General features: G+C 42.7%; 1 protein-coding gene across 3 annotated transcripts in view; it reads left to right on the forward strand.

Moving 5' to 3' along the window:
• The window catches only part of UBE2V1 (ubiquitin conjugating enzyme E2 V1), a 34,453-nt gene extending 19,702 nt beyond the window's left edge, over nt 1–14,751 (forward strand). Inside the window, exons 2-4 of one of the 3 annotated variants that reach the window (XM_079946467.1) lie at nt 1,374–1,522; nt 11,275–11,400; nt 12,679–14,751. In XM_079946467.1, the coding sequence (XP_079802593.1) occupies nt 1,374–1,522; nt 11,275–11,400; nt 12,679–12,825 (422 nt within the window). In that variant the 3' untranslated portion in view covers nt 12,826–14,751. Of the gene's footprint in view, nt 1–1,373; nt 1,523–1,660; nt 1,710–11,274; nt 11,401–12,678 lie in introns of those variants that run through there. The other 2 variants (XM_079946465.1, XM_079946466.1) reach the window with 2 other exon arrangements.
• The last annotated feature ends 1,250 nt before the right edge of the window (nt 14,752–16,001 follow it).

Here is a 16,001-nt window from a genome sequence, read left to right on the forward strand (position 1 = left end):
TTAGCTCACTTGGCATCTTTGCTGTTCTTTGACACTCTGGGCAAGGTCGTACTTCAGGACCTTTGCACCTGCTCTTTCCTCTGACTGGAAGACTCTCCCCTCAGCTGCCGATAAGTCATGTTCCCTATTTAAAATTGTAACTCCCCCCACCAGTACTCTCTGCTCCAGAACACCACCATCTGTCATACTACATAACTTGCATAATTTGTATTTGTTTCCTTCTAGAATGTAAGCTCCATGAGGGCAGGCATTTTTGTTTTGTTCACAGCTTATTTCTTGGTGCCTAGAAAAGTGCCTGATTTCCTCAGGTATTTATTCCAGTTGAATTAATAGTAACATGTGTTCCACACTTTGGGAAATACTGAGATATACAGAGAACACCTCCCACAGTCTTGAGTCCCTCCAGTGGGTCTTTCTTCATAATCATATGTTAAGTGCTGCTTGGCTCTGAGAGTCTGGCCAGTTGGAGGCTCGGTAAAGAAAGCTTGTAACTTGCCTGGATCCTGAGTTTTTTCCTGAGGAATAGTCTAAATGCCAGGGGAAGAGGTGAGTGCGGGGAGAGGTAGGCAGGACTGGTTGGGAGAATAACATCCCCATCTGGGCCCAGTACCTAGACTCTGTTCTGGAAGACACCCAGAAGCGGTGCAAGCCTCAGCCTGAACTTGGGTGCAGTGGCATGAACCTGTGAGATGTGTTCGTGTGTTTGCTTCCATGAGCTACTTTCCAGGCTTTGGGATTTTTGGAAACAGGTAAAGCAGAGAACTGGCTACCGTCTTAGCTTTTTCACAAGAGAGAAACTATGACTTAAATATTTGCAATTTTTCATCCTTGCTGCCTTCTGTTGACTCTGAGTTGATCAAGAGGACACTGTTGTTACATGATAGGGCCGGGGCGTCTGTTCCTCCTAAGGTAGTTGGAGAGTCGTTCCAACAAATGAGCATGCCCTTAGACTCAGAAATGTAGAATAAGAACAAAACAAAAGAAATAGCCTCTTTTCTTCCAAGGCACTTTTGTTAGCACTTTAGTTTTCATCTCAAACTATTGGGCCCAAATTAATCAACATTTCGGCTTGTAAACCGTTTATGAAGTTCGTCAAAGCTCTAGGGATGGGGGTGGGGTGTCTTTCTAGGTTTGGTCATCCAGCCCTGGTGTAGTCGACACTTCACCTGTAACAAACCACGTGCCCCTTCCTTCTGGTTGTGCTGGTCAATACAGATAGCTTCGTAAGCAGCAAGCTTGAGGTACGACAACTTACAGAAGTTTTTAGCACATAAGCATCTTTATTCTAACCTAGTGATAATGAGCAGCTAGCTTTAGGCTTACAAGTTCCCCTGGAGTTGCTAGTATCTTGAATTTCTTTCCATTTATTTTAGGAGTAAAAGTCCCTCGCAATTTCCGACTGTTGGAAGAACTCGAAGAAGGCCAGAAAGGAGTAGGAGATGGCACAGTTAGCTGGGGTCTAGAAGATGACGAAGACATGACACTTACAAGATGGACAGGGATGATAATTGGGCCTCCAAGAGTAAGCGTCGAGCTACCGCTATAAATGTCAATGTCTTAAATTCACTGTGCCTCCTTTTAAAAAATATTAGCCTTATCACGGAAAAAGCTCACCAATGGTATATTTTCTGAAATGTGGATATTCTTTTTTGACCAGTTTCAGTTTATATATTTGAACCTCCTCTGATGCTGTTTAATCCCTCTAAATGGTAAGCAAAAACCTGTTTAGTCTCATAGTGTGAATTTACATGACAATGTAGACAGTGAGGTTTGAGGTAATTGTACCCTCACGTAGTTTAGAACAAACTCCTGGGCTTATCAAATAACAAGGCTCCAGGTACAGCCAGCATTCCTGAAGACAGTGTCCAACTGAACTTCGGAAAACCTTTATGGTTGTGGTTTTTATTCATTGTTTCCCAGTCCTGCCATGCGTCTGTATCCTAATTCATTGGGCCATTCAACAAAGGGTTATTGCCTGCCTGGTCTGCTCTGGTCTGTTCCAGGCTCTGTTGGGCCCAGAGACCTTTGCGAAGAAGACAAAGACAGTGGGGATGGGGAACAGGACCCCTCTTTTAGAGCTCTGTGATTTTCGAGCATTCCCAGTCTTATAATGCCTGCTAACCTTTTTTTGTGGCACATAGTAAACCCCCCAGAAATGCCCTTTAATTCTCACAAGAGCCTGTTGTAAGGTGCTCCTGTTGCGTAGCTGCGTTCCATCTTACAGATGAGGAAACCGACTTGGAAAAGTCAGGGTACTCGCACAAAGTCACATAGCCGATAATTCCCAAACCTCGTCTCACTCCAGAGCCTGTGCTCCTAACCACTGTGCTATATTGTCTCCTTCCTATTTATATTTTGAGTTTTCATCTGTTCCCACTATAGAATTATCTAGTGTTAAGTAGCAATTTGATGTAGGAGTGAAGAAATAGATTCCAATAATGTGACACTTGTTTCAGACAAGCGGTAGGAGATTCTGCCTGAGTGTAGCAGGCCCTTTCCTGTGTCTGCTTGTGCTTAAGGGTGATGATGTTCGGTCATTCTTTTCACCTCGTGCAAGGCTCTGCACCAGCCTCTGGGAGATAGAAAGACACATGGGATGTGGCCCTGTCTGAAAAAAGGAAGAGTGTGGTGCTCGCTCAGTGTTAGGACTCTTAGACTGTCATAAACACTCATGATGAATGACTGGCTTTGATAGTTAATGTTACTTTTTGAATCATTTTTGTGACCCTGTAGTTTTGTTTGGGGGGTTTAAAAAAATATTCAATCTGTTTTTACTCATTTCTTGATCTTTTTTTAATCTATGAAAATCGGGGTTTTCTGAATCTATTAAATACTGGGAAAAACCTTGATCTAGAAGGCTTGTTTCTTCATAAAGATCATTTCTTGCTGTCTCTGAAAGTCCACTGTATAGTGATGGCTTCCTTCACTGCATTCTTATCTTCCTAAGAATGGTTTAGGTTTTTTGAAGATGAGAACTATTCTTCCCTTCTCTTTACTCTCCAGAGCACCTAGAAATGACTCAGAATGGGGTAGATGTTCAACAGATTTGTTAACAGACTGATTTTTAGGTTCTAACAAACTAAGAATGAACCAGCGTACAACATTGTGAATACACTAAATACCACTGAATTATATACTTAAACAAACAAATGAATAAATAAAATGAACACTAAGTTCTGTTGAAAATATGCTGTTCCACCTAAAACATCTTAGGTTACCGAGTTTCAGTTTACCTCTTTCCAAAGGGGGCTAACTTTTAATGAGTAGCTACAGTATGCAAGATACTTTCCATATGTCCTTTACATCCTTTTTTTTTTTTAATTGAGACATAATTCACAAACCATAGAATTCACTTAACCATAGAATATACTTTTAAAGTATACAGTTCAGTGGTTTTTATTATATTCAGAATTGTGCAACTGTCACTAATTTCAGAGCATTTTCATTACCCAAGAAAGAAACCCCATACCCTTTGGCAGTCACTCCCATTCTGCCTTCCACCCGCTCACTCCTCACCCTTGACAATCACTGTTTACTTTCTGTATCTATGCATTTGCCTGTTCTGGACATTTCATGTAATTGGAATTAATATGTGGTCTTTTGTGACTGGCTTTTACTTAGCATAATGTTTTCAGGATTCGTTCATGTTATAGCACTTATCAGTAGTTCATTCCTTTTTATGGCTGAATAATATTCTTTTGTATGGATATACCATATTTTGTTTATCCATTAATTAATTGATGGACATTTGGATTTTTTCCACTTCTTGCATATTATGAATAATACTGCTATGAACATTTGTGTACAGGTTTTTATGTGGACAGATGTTTTCAGTTCTCTTAAGTATATACATAGGAGTGGAATTGTTGGATCATATGATAACTCTGTTTAACATTTTTAAACAACTGGCAAACTGTTTTCCAAAGTGGCTGCACTGCACCACTTTACATTCCCACCAGCAATGCGTAAGGTTATCAGTTTCTCTGCTCCCTCACCAATACTTGTTATTGTGTCTTTTTACCCCTATAGTTTCTATTGCCCTGGCTCCCCAAGGTTAAAAGCAAAGTCATAAAAGGAGCTACCTGCTTCTAGGTGCTTCCTGTGACCAATCTGTTTTATGATTAACATACAGGGTATATGCTGTGCATCTGGAATATCAAGCTAATTATTAAAGCATCTAAGTAGAGCTCTGAGTAACTCACGTCCCTGTTATATTTTTGTTATTGTATTACCTAAAATCCTCCACCAGTATTTAAAAGGCATATACCATATGATCCAGCAGTTCTGCTAGGAATTTACTCAGCTTTTCTTGAATGTATTGCCCAAAAGCCTGTATGTACAAAATTATTTCATGCAGTGTTTTCAATAGTAGCAAAATATTGGAAAGCCCCTCAGTATCTTTCAGTGGACCATATTATATACTGTTTAGCTTTTCAAAAGAATGAGACAGATTTATACGTGCTGAAATGGAGGATCTCCATGATATTTAAGTGAAAAAAGGTACAAAGCAGTATACAGGCTGTGCTGTCACTTGGGGTGGGGGTGGGTGAGGGAAGAGGAAGAGGCCAGACATATACTTGTGCTTCGAATACTTTTGGAAAACATAAAAGAAGCTGATGACAGTAGTTACCTTCAAAAGGGATTGCTGGCTGGGGTCAGGGTGGAAAGGAGGCTTATTTTTCACTGTATTTTTGTACTCTTTATGCTTTAATCATATGTGTGTGTTAGCTATTTGAAAAAATATATATATATATCTTTTTTTTTTTTTTTTTGAAAGCAAGTCCTCCAAACCTAAAAGTAAAGCTTCCCATCCAAGTGCCTCTTGCAAAATTCTGGCAAACATGTGACTGTCCACAGCATTAGACGTGGAGTCTTTCTACTCTGACCGTGAGGTGGTAACACTAGCCAGGTTATAGAGCAAAGTTTCTCAGCCTTGGCACTATTGGCATATTGGGCTGGGTCATTCTTTGTTTTGGAGCTGTCCTTTGCATTAGAGGATGTTCAGCAGCATCCCTGGTGTCTCCTCACTAGATGCCAGAAGCACCTCCCCAACCCTGTGGTGACAGTCATAAGTGTCTCCAGGTGTTGCCTGACTCCCACCACTTCAGGAGTGGGACAGGGACAGAAATTACCCTGGTTGAGAAGCACTGTTAATACCTCTGGGGTTCTCCAAGATAGTGTTTTTATGTGTGGGTTAGAGTGTAGGTGTGTATTTATACACATACTTATCTAAAAGTGTTATATGCATGCTTAAGGACAAACAGAATTCCAGGAGTGTGTGAAGTAAAAGGAAAGTGATCCTTTCCCCATTTCATTATACTCCCCACAGAATAAAAACTGATCATTTGGTGTGTGGTGTGTTTCTACTGGCATTTGCTGTGGGTACACAAACAAGTACATATCCTTTTTAATAAAAATGAGACCTTGCTATGCTTAATGTTTTGCAGCTTTATTTTTTTTTCCCCCTTAGCAGATGGTGGACATCTTTCCATATCAGTGCATATTGATCCGTCTCTTTTTTAAAAGCTTTAAGTTACATGTCTGATAAATGAATATATTCTGGTGAAGTTTTTCAAACAGTACAGAGTAAGCAATTCACTTTGTTCCCTTTAATTCTTTATGTCAGTCAGGCAGAGAAACCATACTAGGTATTTCAACAGAGAGAATTTAATATAGGAAGTTGATCAAATAGGTGTTGGACTGAAAAAAGCCAAAAAAGCACGCTGGTGGAACACAAAGATAACACAAAGCAATCAACACCGCCTGGGTCTGGGGGGATGGGTCAGGAGAGGCTGGGGCCCTGGAAACCTAACACTTGGAGGACAGATACCCTCTGCTGTTAGTTCCTGTGGGGCCCAGCAGAGCTGCTTGGAGGAGCACTGAAAGGCCAGAAGCTGGAGACCAGAGACAGCTCTTGCTGCCAGGATGAGGGCCTCGTGCCAGACTCACATTGGTGGGAACAGAAAGCAAATGGGAAGAAGCAAATGCCTCCTTTCACCTTTTTATTTTCTATTAGGATTGTGTGGTCAACTCAGCAGTTTAGTCTTTAGGCTGTAGAATATTCAGGTGGCACTATGATTGAATTAGAGAAATGAATAATTAATATTGCCTTCAGAGGGACCTATGGCTCACTCAGAAGGATACCCTGACTGATGGGAAGAGAGTTTTTGTACAGAGGAAAATTGTGTCTTGTCACTGTTCAGAGGGGTGTGTGCAGGTGCTGGTTAGTAAGCTCCAAGCCCACCTTTCCCTGCTCTGCTTTGGATCCTGGGGCTGGCACTCTGCAAACTACATTTTTCCTTTGTCAGCTGGCTTCCCGTTAGGCTCCACCAATCAGGACACAGGAGAGAGCCTGTAAGGCGGAGAGAAGAGACTTGTTCCTTCCTGTTTGCCTCTTGTTCTGTCTGTGCCACTCTGGTAATTGCCCTTCATCCTGGCACCAGCAGTGGGTTCCAGCCTCCAGCTTTTGGGGGTACCCCCAGCATCAGCCTCGCAGCACCCCCTCCTTAGAGATCTGGGTTCAACTCTGGAGCCCTCTTCCTCTGAGCCTCTAGATCTGATCAACTCCAGCTTTGTTCCTTTGCACCCCCAGCCTTAAGGGGGAACAAAGGGAATAATAAGCCTTAGCTAACCCAGAGGTGATACCTGCTCCCTGCGGTTACTACCTCTGTGTTAGTTCAGGCTCCTCTTCTAAAGCTTTTTTCAGTCCAGTGATACCTGTTTAACCGATTCCCTATATTAAATACTCTGTTAAAAAATCCTAGCGTGGTGTCTTTTTTCCCCAGCTTTTCCCGAACTTTCAAATCCCCACTTTCCTCCCCAGATTAACTGTGAACAGTAGTTCGATGCATCTCCTCTCACACCTCTTCCTGTACATTTACTACCTGTCCATGTCCTAAGTTGTTGAGATCTTCTCAGTCTCTACCTGGTCTCCCTTTTTTAGAGGGCCCATCCTTTATTCTAGCATAGCATATGCCCACATTGCACATTAAACATACTTTTTGTGTAACTATCAGATTTGAACTGAGTAGTGGTTGACTAGTTCACCTAGTGTCATCTTTCTCTTATATATTAATTTAGATTTTGTGCTTTGCATATTTTTGCAGCCAATACCTTTTTCCTTTTCTCATATCTCATACATCTTAGAAATACATTTTAAAAGAATGAAATTTTGCCACTTGAAACTACATGGATGGACCTGGAGGGGGTTATGCTTAGTGAAATAAGTTAGACAGAGAAAGACAAATACTGTATGGTAACACTTTTATGTGGAATCTAAAAAATAAACAAATGAATATAACAAAACCAAAACAGACTCACAGATACAGAGAACAAACTAGTGGTTACCAGTAGGGAGAGAGAAGGGAGGATGGGCAAAATAGGGGTAGGGGATTAAGAGATACAAACTACTGTGTATAAAATAAGTAAAGCTACAAGGGTGTATTGTATGTACAGAGAATGTAGCCAATATTTTATAATAACTTTAAATGGAGTATAATCTATAAAAATATTGAGTCACTGTGTTGTACACCTGAAACTAATATTGTCAGTCAACTATACTGCAATATAAATAGATAAATAAGCAAACATTCATTGTATTTTATAATACTTTCAGATTTACAGAAAAGTTGCAAAGGTGGCGTAGAAAGAAAGTTCTGGTATACACCACCCTACCCCAGTTTCCCTTATCGTTAACATATTAGTACAGTACATTTGTTACAACCAATGAACCAATATTGATGCATTATTAACTGAAGTCCATAATTTATTCAGGTGTCCTTAGCTTTTACCTTATGTCTGTTTTCTGTTCTAGAATCCTATCCAATATACCACATTATGTTTTGTTGTCATGTCCTAGGCTCCTTGTGCCTGTAACAGTTTCAGGGTTTTCTTGGTTTTGTTGTCCTTGACAGTCTGGAGGAGTACTGGTCAAATATTTTGTAGACTGTCTCCCTGTTTGAATTGGTCTGATGTTTTCCTCATGATCAGGCTAGGATTATCTCACATATATATTTTAGGCCCAAGAAAAGTTTGTGATCTCTAGGCTCTGGGCATGTAGTGATCAATGGATGAAACAGCCTATGTACACATAAATATATCCAGAGTTGGTGGGAGGTGTCTGTCTGCTTCTATAGGTTGTACATAATCTGCAACTTGCTGGCTATACCAAGAGCTATGTCTTGGCATCCTTTGCAGGGGTGCGTGCGTGCGTGCATGCGTGTGTGTGTGTGTGTGTGTGTGTGTGTGTGTGTGTGTGTGTGTCTGGGCCTCAGCCTTTGAAAAGGCTACAGAGTATGCAGTTACAGGAGTATGCCTTATTTGTTTAGTCAGTCTCTTGCAGGTGGACATTTAGATTGTCTGCAGTATCAAAAATAACTAAATAGTGCTTCACCTTTTTGCACGAGTCCGTCTGTAGGAAATTCCTAGAAATGGTCTTGCTGGTCTGAGCACTCCTGTTTCAACATGTTGATAGGCACTGCCAAATTGCCCCATGAAGCTCGAGCCATGACAGCAAAGTTGTTCCATGATCAAATATTGAATCTTAAAGAGAGCAGTGTTCCTCACGGAGACAGAATGTTCTAGCAATTCTCCTTCAGGCACATTTCCTTTCTTCAATGAAACCTTTTTAGCAGGTCCTTGGAGCCCTCGTAAACAAAAGAGAAGAAAACCAGAACCTCATTTTCTATAACGGTTTTGCTTTGGGCTGTTTAGTGACCCTTCAGTGTCTCTGCTCACTTGGCTTGAGGCACTTTTCACTGTGTTCCAATGAAATTGCCAGTTGAACATAAGTGGTGAGAAATTCAATATTCCTCTTGTTCTAAGTTAGTCATAGCATGCATGTTCTTATATTAGACTTTCATAGTGTCAAGAGTAACGTTAAGATTTAATCTATGTAATGATCAGAGTCCTATTATTAAACTGCTTACCTTCTTAACCATTTTGATGCTGTTGTTAATAGAGTGATCAGTGACCTCTTATCAACACTGATAAGCCAAAAACCATGCTGGCAGGTGAATAAATCAGCGCATCAGAGCCTCCAAAATGTAGTGTCAAATATTTTAACAGACTTTGTGATTTTGGTAATTACTGTGAGCCCCCAGGGAGTTTTTTATGTAAGAAATTGTCTTTGAATTGTGTGACAAAGCCAGTGAGCAGGAATGCAGGACACACCCAGAGATGAATTTGGGATCCATGCAGTCAACAGATATTTATTGAGTGTGAGACTGTGTTAGGCGCTGAGGCTGGACCTTTTACCATATTTTCCATAAATCTGTACAGAAACCGTGCCACTCCGCTTCCTGCTTGTTATGTTTACTGAGTGAGTTTTTGTTTCTCTGAGGAAACTCCTTAATTGCAACAAGGTGTTCCTTTTATAAAAGCGTAAAGAGCAACATTCATTCATTCAACAAACAGCTGAATATCAGTTCAGTTGAGGCCCCTGCCCTCCTTGTTATGAGTTTAGTGAGGGATGTCAGACACAGGACTAGGAGTCAGTCTTCAGACGAGGGCTCAGGAGGACGCTGAGAGGAGTGAGCTGCAGTGTGCGGTGGGGCAGCTGGTATTAGGGCCCCGAGGAGAGAGGACCTGGGGCTGGATGAGGAGGGAGAAGAATAAACGGAGAGAAAGGCAGGGGTGCACAGGGTCCGATCCAGGAACTGGGGCTTCCTTTCTTAGGTCACCAGGAAACCATTGGAGGGGTTAAGCCACAGGAACGGTTTCTGGTTTTGAAAGGTCAGTCAGGCTGCTGTGTGGGGAGCAGATGCTAGGGGAGCGAGGGAGAAGGCAGAGACTTGGGGTGATTCAGATGAGGTGCGGTGGTGGAGGAAAGTGGGTGGGTGTGGGATCTCTTCTGGAGGTAGAAGCTGAGACCTTTTGACGATTGAGAGGTAAGGGGTGAGGAAGAGGGGAGTCGTGGCTGGCTGCTAGGTTTTTGCTTTAACTGCTGGATGGTGCTGCTACTTATGAGGGAAGAAGAGAGGGGGGCATCTTGAGGGTGGGTGGAAATCCAGAATTGATTTTTGATTTTGTTATAGGCTGGGGTCCCTGTTAAGTGGATGTGAAAAGTTTCTATGCGTATATTAAGACTGCCTTCTGAATTTTAAAATATTAATATATGTCCCAGTTTTTAAATTAGGGACGGGCCACTATTTAGACATAATGTTTTCAAGCATTTAAATCACATCTTCTTTAATTTATTCCCCCCAAAGACCGCTAGATGTCACTGTTTACAGAGGAGCAACTTCTCATGCAGCATGCAGTGAGGAAGGGGCACTGGTGCCTGAGAGGGGAACCCAGAGAAGGGTGGTCCTTGCCCTCAAGGGGGCCAGTCTGATGGGGAGCTGTCACCCCCTGTTGTGGTCTTCAGACATGCAAATGATGATAATGCAACTTCATATAAGACAGAAAACTTGTGAAGTAGCCTTCTGTTTCATATGATGTTTGAACTGGGTCTTGAAGGTTGTGAAGTAGTTCAGGTGGGGGCACGGCACTCTAGGCAGAAGGAACAGCCTGGGAAAATCAGCACGTTCTGCTGTTCACTGGGTGGAAGTTAAAGAGAAAAGTTCATTGGCTTTAGGGGATCGGACCTTTCCAGTGTTTCTCAACAGAGGCACAGTTGGCATTTGGAGAAGGACTGTTTTTTTCCGGTGCAGGTCTGGCATCCTTGGCTCCCCACCTCACATACTAAATGCCAGTAATCTCTCAGGTTATCGTAAAAACAGCAGGGAGAGATGATCGCACCTACAGCTGAGATCCCTTTCACAGAGCACAGCCCCAAAGTGGTGACGAAGTGGGAAGTGACTCTCCTGTCTCTCCCCCACCCCCAACTTGTGCTTCGTTTTGAAGTTCTCTCAAGAGTTACCTGTTCTGTGCTTTGTACATGGTGGTATTTAATGCACTGGCTGATGATCCCCGCATGAGTAGACATCTGGTGTGCCTTCCCAGAATGAAGAATGCCTCTTACACACCATTTCCCAGAGCGTAGAAAAATTCACATAAAAACAAGTCCATCTGATTGGGCTTAATAATACTAGCATGAAACTTCAGTGATAACTAGCTTAAATGTTCCACCTTCTTTATATTCCCCCCCAGGCCAGGATTCATATACACCAGTGTAAGGACTAATTACTGCTAACTTATCAAATAACAAGTAGACTTTGTGTAATGGAAGCAGATGCACCAGTTCTGCAGTCAGGAATAAATGAGGTTTCAGAAGTTCTACCTTTTTGAATTCTTTGTAATTGCCTGACATGGCTGTACCCTTTTTTTTTCCAGACAATTTATGAAAACCGAATATACAGCCTTAAAATAGAATGTGGACCTAAATACCCAGAAGCACCCCCCTTTGTAAGATTTGTAACAAAAATTAATATGAATGGAGTTAATAGTTCTAATGGAGTGGTAAGTTGTTTTTCCTGCCCCTACTTGTTCTCTGGGGTTCTCTGAAAAATGCTTTGTACTTTAATATTATCAGGGGCACTTTGGGCCGGAGTCCATATGTTAATTGGTTATTTGATGATAAAATATATTGCAGTATGAACATGTGCAGATTTGGGGTGAGGGCCTGTTTCCCAATTGTGTTTAACTACAACTTACGTGGCATTTACTCTGGCCTGTATTTCTCAGCACTATGCCGGTCACTTTGAGATAAGAGCTCATTCAGTCCTCCTGATACACACCCAAGAGGTAGAGAGGTGAGGAAACCGAGGTGAAAGATCTTGCCCAAGGTCACACTTTTACCTCATTGGCCTTATTTGGGGATGACATACTATTTTTTTCCTCTAATGGTCTTGCTTTTTTAACTTATTTTTACCACCATTTGCATTGCCATAAATGGAAACCAGTCTCATTTGTCATAAGAAGGCAGTAACAGCAATGATAAATATTACAAAAACAAAGCAAAGTTGGTAAATTCTTCCTCCGTATGTTGCTTGCCAAAGGTTTTTGAGCCTCTGAGGCCTGCTCTCTTGTTCAGAGGGGAGATCAGCAAGTATTAAAGGGTGCTGCATATTAGCATTGCATGAGCTAGTAAGCCTTCTGTTTTGAGGTATTCAGAAGACTTGTAAGAAAATTGAAAAGAGATGAGCCTTGTTACTGTGTTCAGTGTTTAGTGTTGTCTTTGAGTTCCACCTGAAGTCCTGAACCCAGGACTCAACTCACACTCTGGGAAATTTCTTGGGGAATGCTACACTAACTTGAGAGGGTATGACTCTGAGGAAGGCCCTTGTCATCAGAGCCTGGGTCCTCGCCACCCGTTGCTTGTGCTCTCCCTACTGCCCTGTACCTCTTCATCGTCCACGACCCGGGCGTAACGTTGAGAGAGGACAGGCCCTGAGCGGTAGCAGCAGCCAGCCCAGGGGCAGCTCAGGTCGTTGTTTCAGAGCCAGTTGGGTTGAGTCTCACCAAGTGTGAGTGCCATTTCTCTAAAGGTGGCTTTACTTATTCATAATTTCCTTCTCCCACACAGTGAGGGTTTGGGACACAAAAAGGGAAAAACAGACTAACTGGAGGGAGGGAATCCTGTGGGTATTCTGCATGTCAGATACCACTGTGTGATCAGCATGTTCAACTTGAAAAATGCATTTTACTCACGTTTCTGCTGTAGCTTAGCTCCAGCATACAACTTTTCTTTTGTTTGAGAGCCTGACAGTACTTTGTTCTTTGTTTGCCTTTCTGTAGGTGGACCCAAGAGCCATATCAGTGCTAGCAAAATGGCAGAATTCATATAGCATCAAAGTTGTCCTGCAAGAGCTTCGGCGCCTAATGATGTCTAAAGAAAATATGAAACTCCCTCAGCCTCCTGAAGGACAGTGTTACAGCAATTAATCAAAAAGAAAAACCACAGGCCCTCCCCTACCCCCCATTCGATTTAAGCAGTCTTCATTTTCCACAGTAGTAAATTTTCTAGATACGTCTTGTAGACCTCAAAGTACTGGAAAGGAAGCTCCCATTCAAAGGCAGTTTATCTTAAGATACTGTAAATGATACTAATTTTTTGTCCATTTGAAATATATAAGTTGTGCTATAACAAATCATCCTGTCAAGTGTAACCACTGTCCACATAGTTGAACTTCTGGGATCAAGAAAGTATATTTAAATTGATTCCCATCATAACCGGTGGGGCACATCTAACTCAACTGTGAAAAGACACACCACGCAATCACCTTGCTGCTGATTACATGGCCTCGGGTCTCTGCCTTCTCCCCTTCCCCTCCCCCTGCCTCCTCCCTCCCTGCAACAGCCCTCCAGCTTGGGGTGGCTTCTTAGAGTAGATGTAAGGGTTTCAGGTCACAGCCTGTGGGACTCCTGCTGGGTGTGGGGGATGCTTCGTCTGCACCCCTGGTTTCTTTCTTTAAGTCTTAAATGCTGACCCCCTTCCAAGCCACCATCCTCTTCCCACTCTCCATTACCACCCTTGGCCGAAGCATAGATTGTAACCCCCTCGGCTCCCCTCTGAAATTGGCCTTTGGTGAGGAATTCAGGGCTTTCCCCATATCTTCTCCCTCCACCTTAATCGAGGGGTGCTGCTTTGTCCTTCCTCCTCCTCAAGTCCCTTTTTGCACCATCACCACCCAACACTTTCCATGACACTTCCTTGCTTTGGCCAGAAGCCATCAGGTAAGGTTGGAAAGCATATCTGACCTCCCTCATTTAGTTTTGGAACCACACTTACTTACTCTCCACCAGCCTGGGGAATGAATATTGGGTTCTCAGCCCTGCCACCCTCTGCTGTCATCATCAGCTGATACGTTTACTTAGCTCAGGTTTTGATAAGGTGAACAGAACAGTCACCAGGGTCACAGACCTGCCAGCTCTCAAAGTCCTTGGTGGTTAAACTTGGAGAAAGGCCACAGAAGACACTTGTAAGCACACACGATCCCTCTGAATGAATTTTCTTTTCCTGTAATTGCTTTAGCTTTTAAAAATTGAAGAAGTTTTAAACAGGGCTCTCATTTGGTCATCCTTGCAATCCATTTGAGTCTAGTTTGGAATCTGACAACTGGAACAAAAAGAACCATGAACTCGGTGCACACTTTGGTTTCGGTGCTGCTGCTTCTCTCGGTCCTCAGCAGGGATAAGAAAGAACTCGGTGTGCACGGCAGATCCCCGGAATTCCTGGCCAATGGCTGAGTTTTTCCACTTTTCTGTTCAGGACCACTAAATGCTGAGATGTTGGACGCATACCGAAATAAAAGCAATTCATTGTGTTCTAAGGTTTTTTTTTTTTTTTTAACTTAGTGTTTGTGTAAAGCCACCTTTTGAAGCAGCAGCTATCAAGTCTGAAAAGCAATTGATGTTTGCATTCATCTTTTTCTGGGGAAAACCTTAGTTCTAAGGATTTAACATCCTGTAAGTAAAGTTTAACATAACAGTATTCCATAGCTAGACTTTTTATTGTCAGACCATTGCCTGATTTTAATATAATAAAAAGTGTGCGTTAATATTTAAGAAGCTGTGCTCTTCTTCCTCTTGGCATATAATTTATTCAGTAATAGAATTTAATGTCTTTGGGATTCAATTTGACCTCCTAAAGCAGGGGTCGGCAAACGTTTCCTATGATGGGCCCAAGTCAGTAAATATTTAGGCTTTTTATCTTTATTTCTTTCTTTGGCCGTGCCGCACGGCTTGTGGGATCTTAGTTCCCCGACCAGGGATTGAACCCAGGCCCTCGACAGTGAGAGCGCGGAGTCCTAACCACTGGACCGCCAGGGAATTCCCAAATAGTTAGGCTTTATCGTCCAAGAGGCAAAATCAAAGAAATTACGTGAGTATTTATGTAACAAGAGAGAAAACAAATTTCCACAATTTTTTGGATGAAATTCAAAACATCATAATTGAGTACAGTTTTTATAATGTTACAAGTATACTAAGAAGAATGAAATGCTTTTTTTAGGGGATAACATTTAATTGGGATTCAAAGTATTCCTTATTACCAAATCTATTGCAAATGTTCATCTATAAAAATCTTTCTTCATTTGAGGGGCCGTACGAAACCAGGCAGTGGGCCAGATTTGGCCCATAGACCATAGTTTGCCAACCCCTGCCATAAAAGATTGAGTGAAAAAAAGGGTTATGGTTTCCCCTCTTTCCTTTGATTTAATTAGCTTTGTTGGGGGCTTCCCTGGTGGCGCAGTGGTTGAGAATCTCCCTGCCAATGCAGGGGACACGGGTTCGAGCCCTGGTCTGGGAAGATCCCACATGCCGCGGAGCAACTAGGCCCGTGAGCCACAACTACTGAGCCTGCACGTCTGGAGTTTGTGCTCCGCAACAAGAGAGGCCGCGACAGTGAGGGGCCTGCGCACCGCGATGAAGAGTGACCCCCACTCGCCGCAACTAGAGAAAGCCCTTGCATGGAAATGAAGACCCAACACAGCCAAAAATAAGTAAATTAATTAATTAATTTTTAAAAAATTATAAGTAGCTTTGTGGGACCCTAGCTGCTAAGTCTCCACTAGTACCTACTTATTGGCTGGAGGTAGTTGTCTTCTGGTTGGAAAAGAAAATAGAATTTTCCCATGTGTTTCTAGTGTTTGAAACAAGAGTTTTGATCTGATTGACAGTCTGTCTACCCTCTCCTGTGTGAGGAGTGGGAACATGTCGCAGCTGTTTTTACTTAGGATTTGCACTTCTGCTGTGGTCCCAGCCACCAGTAGGCACCACCTTGGTGTCCTGTGCCAGGAGCCGGGTCATCCCTTGTGGCCGTTGGGGCCGGACCTGACTTCATGGAGGGCATCGAGTTGTTCCTAACACGCCACCCTCCAGAAGGTGCTGCCAGAATTTCTGCCACATGGTCCTTACGAATCTGTCCTCTGGAGCGAGTCGCTGCCTTTCAGGCTCCCCTGAAAGGGGATCGGGCCGGAGACATTTGTGGGCTCTTCACCCTCAGTCAGTTCTCTCAAGGGAGAAAGAAGACGGGAGATTCTAGAATTATTTCAAAGTTCTACTGGAAAGCCCCAAAGCAGAGTCAGGGCGGCAGCTCTTCTGTGCAGTGACTTCCAGAG

Source organism: Stenella coeruleoalba (genome assembly GCF_951394435.1).
Source record: "Stenella coeruleoalba genome assembly, chromosome: 15".
In the NCBI taxonomy this organism is placed as follows: Eukaryota; Metazoa; Chordata; class Mammalia; order Artiodactyla; family Delphinidae; genus Stenella; species Stenella coeruleoalba.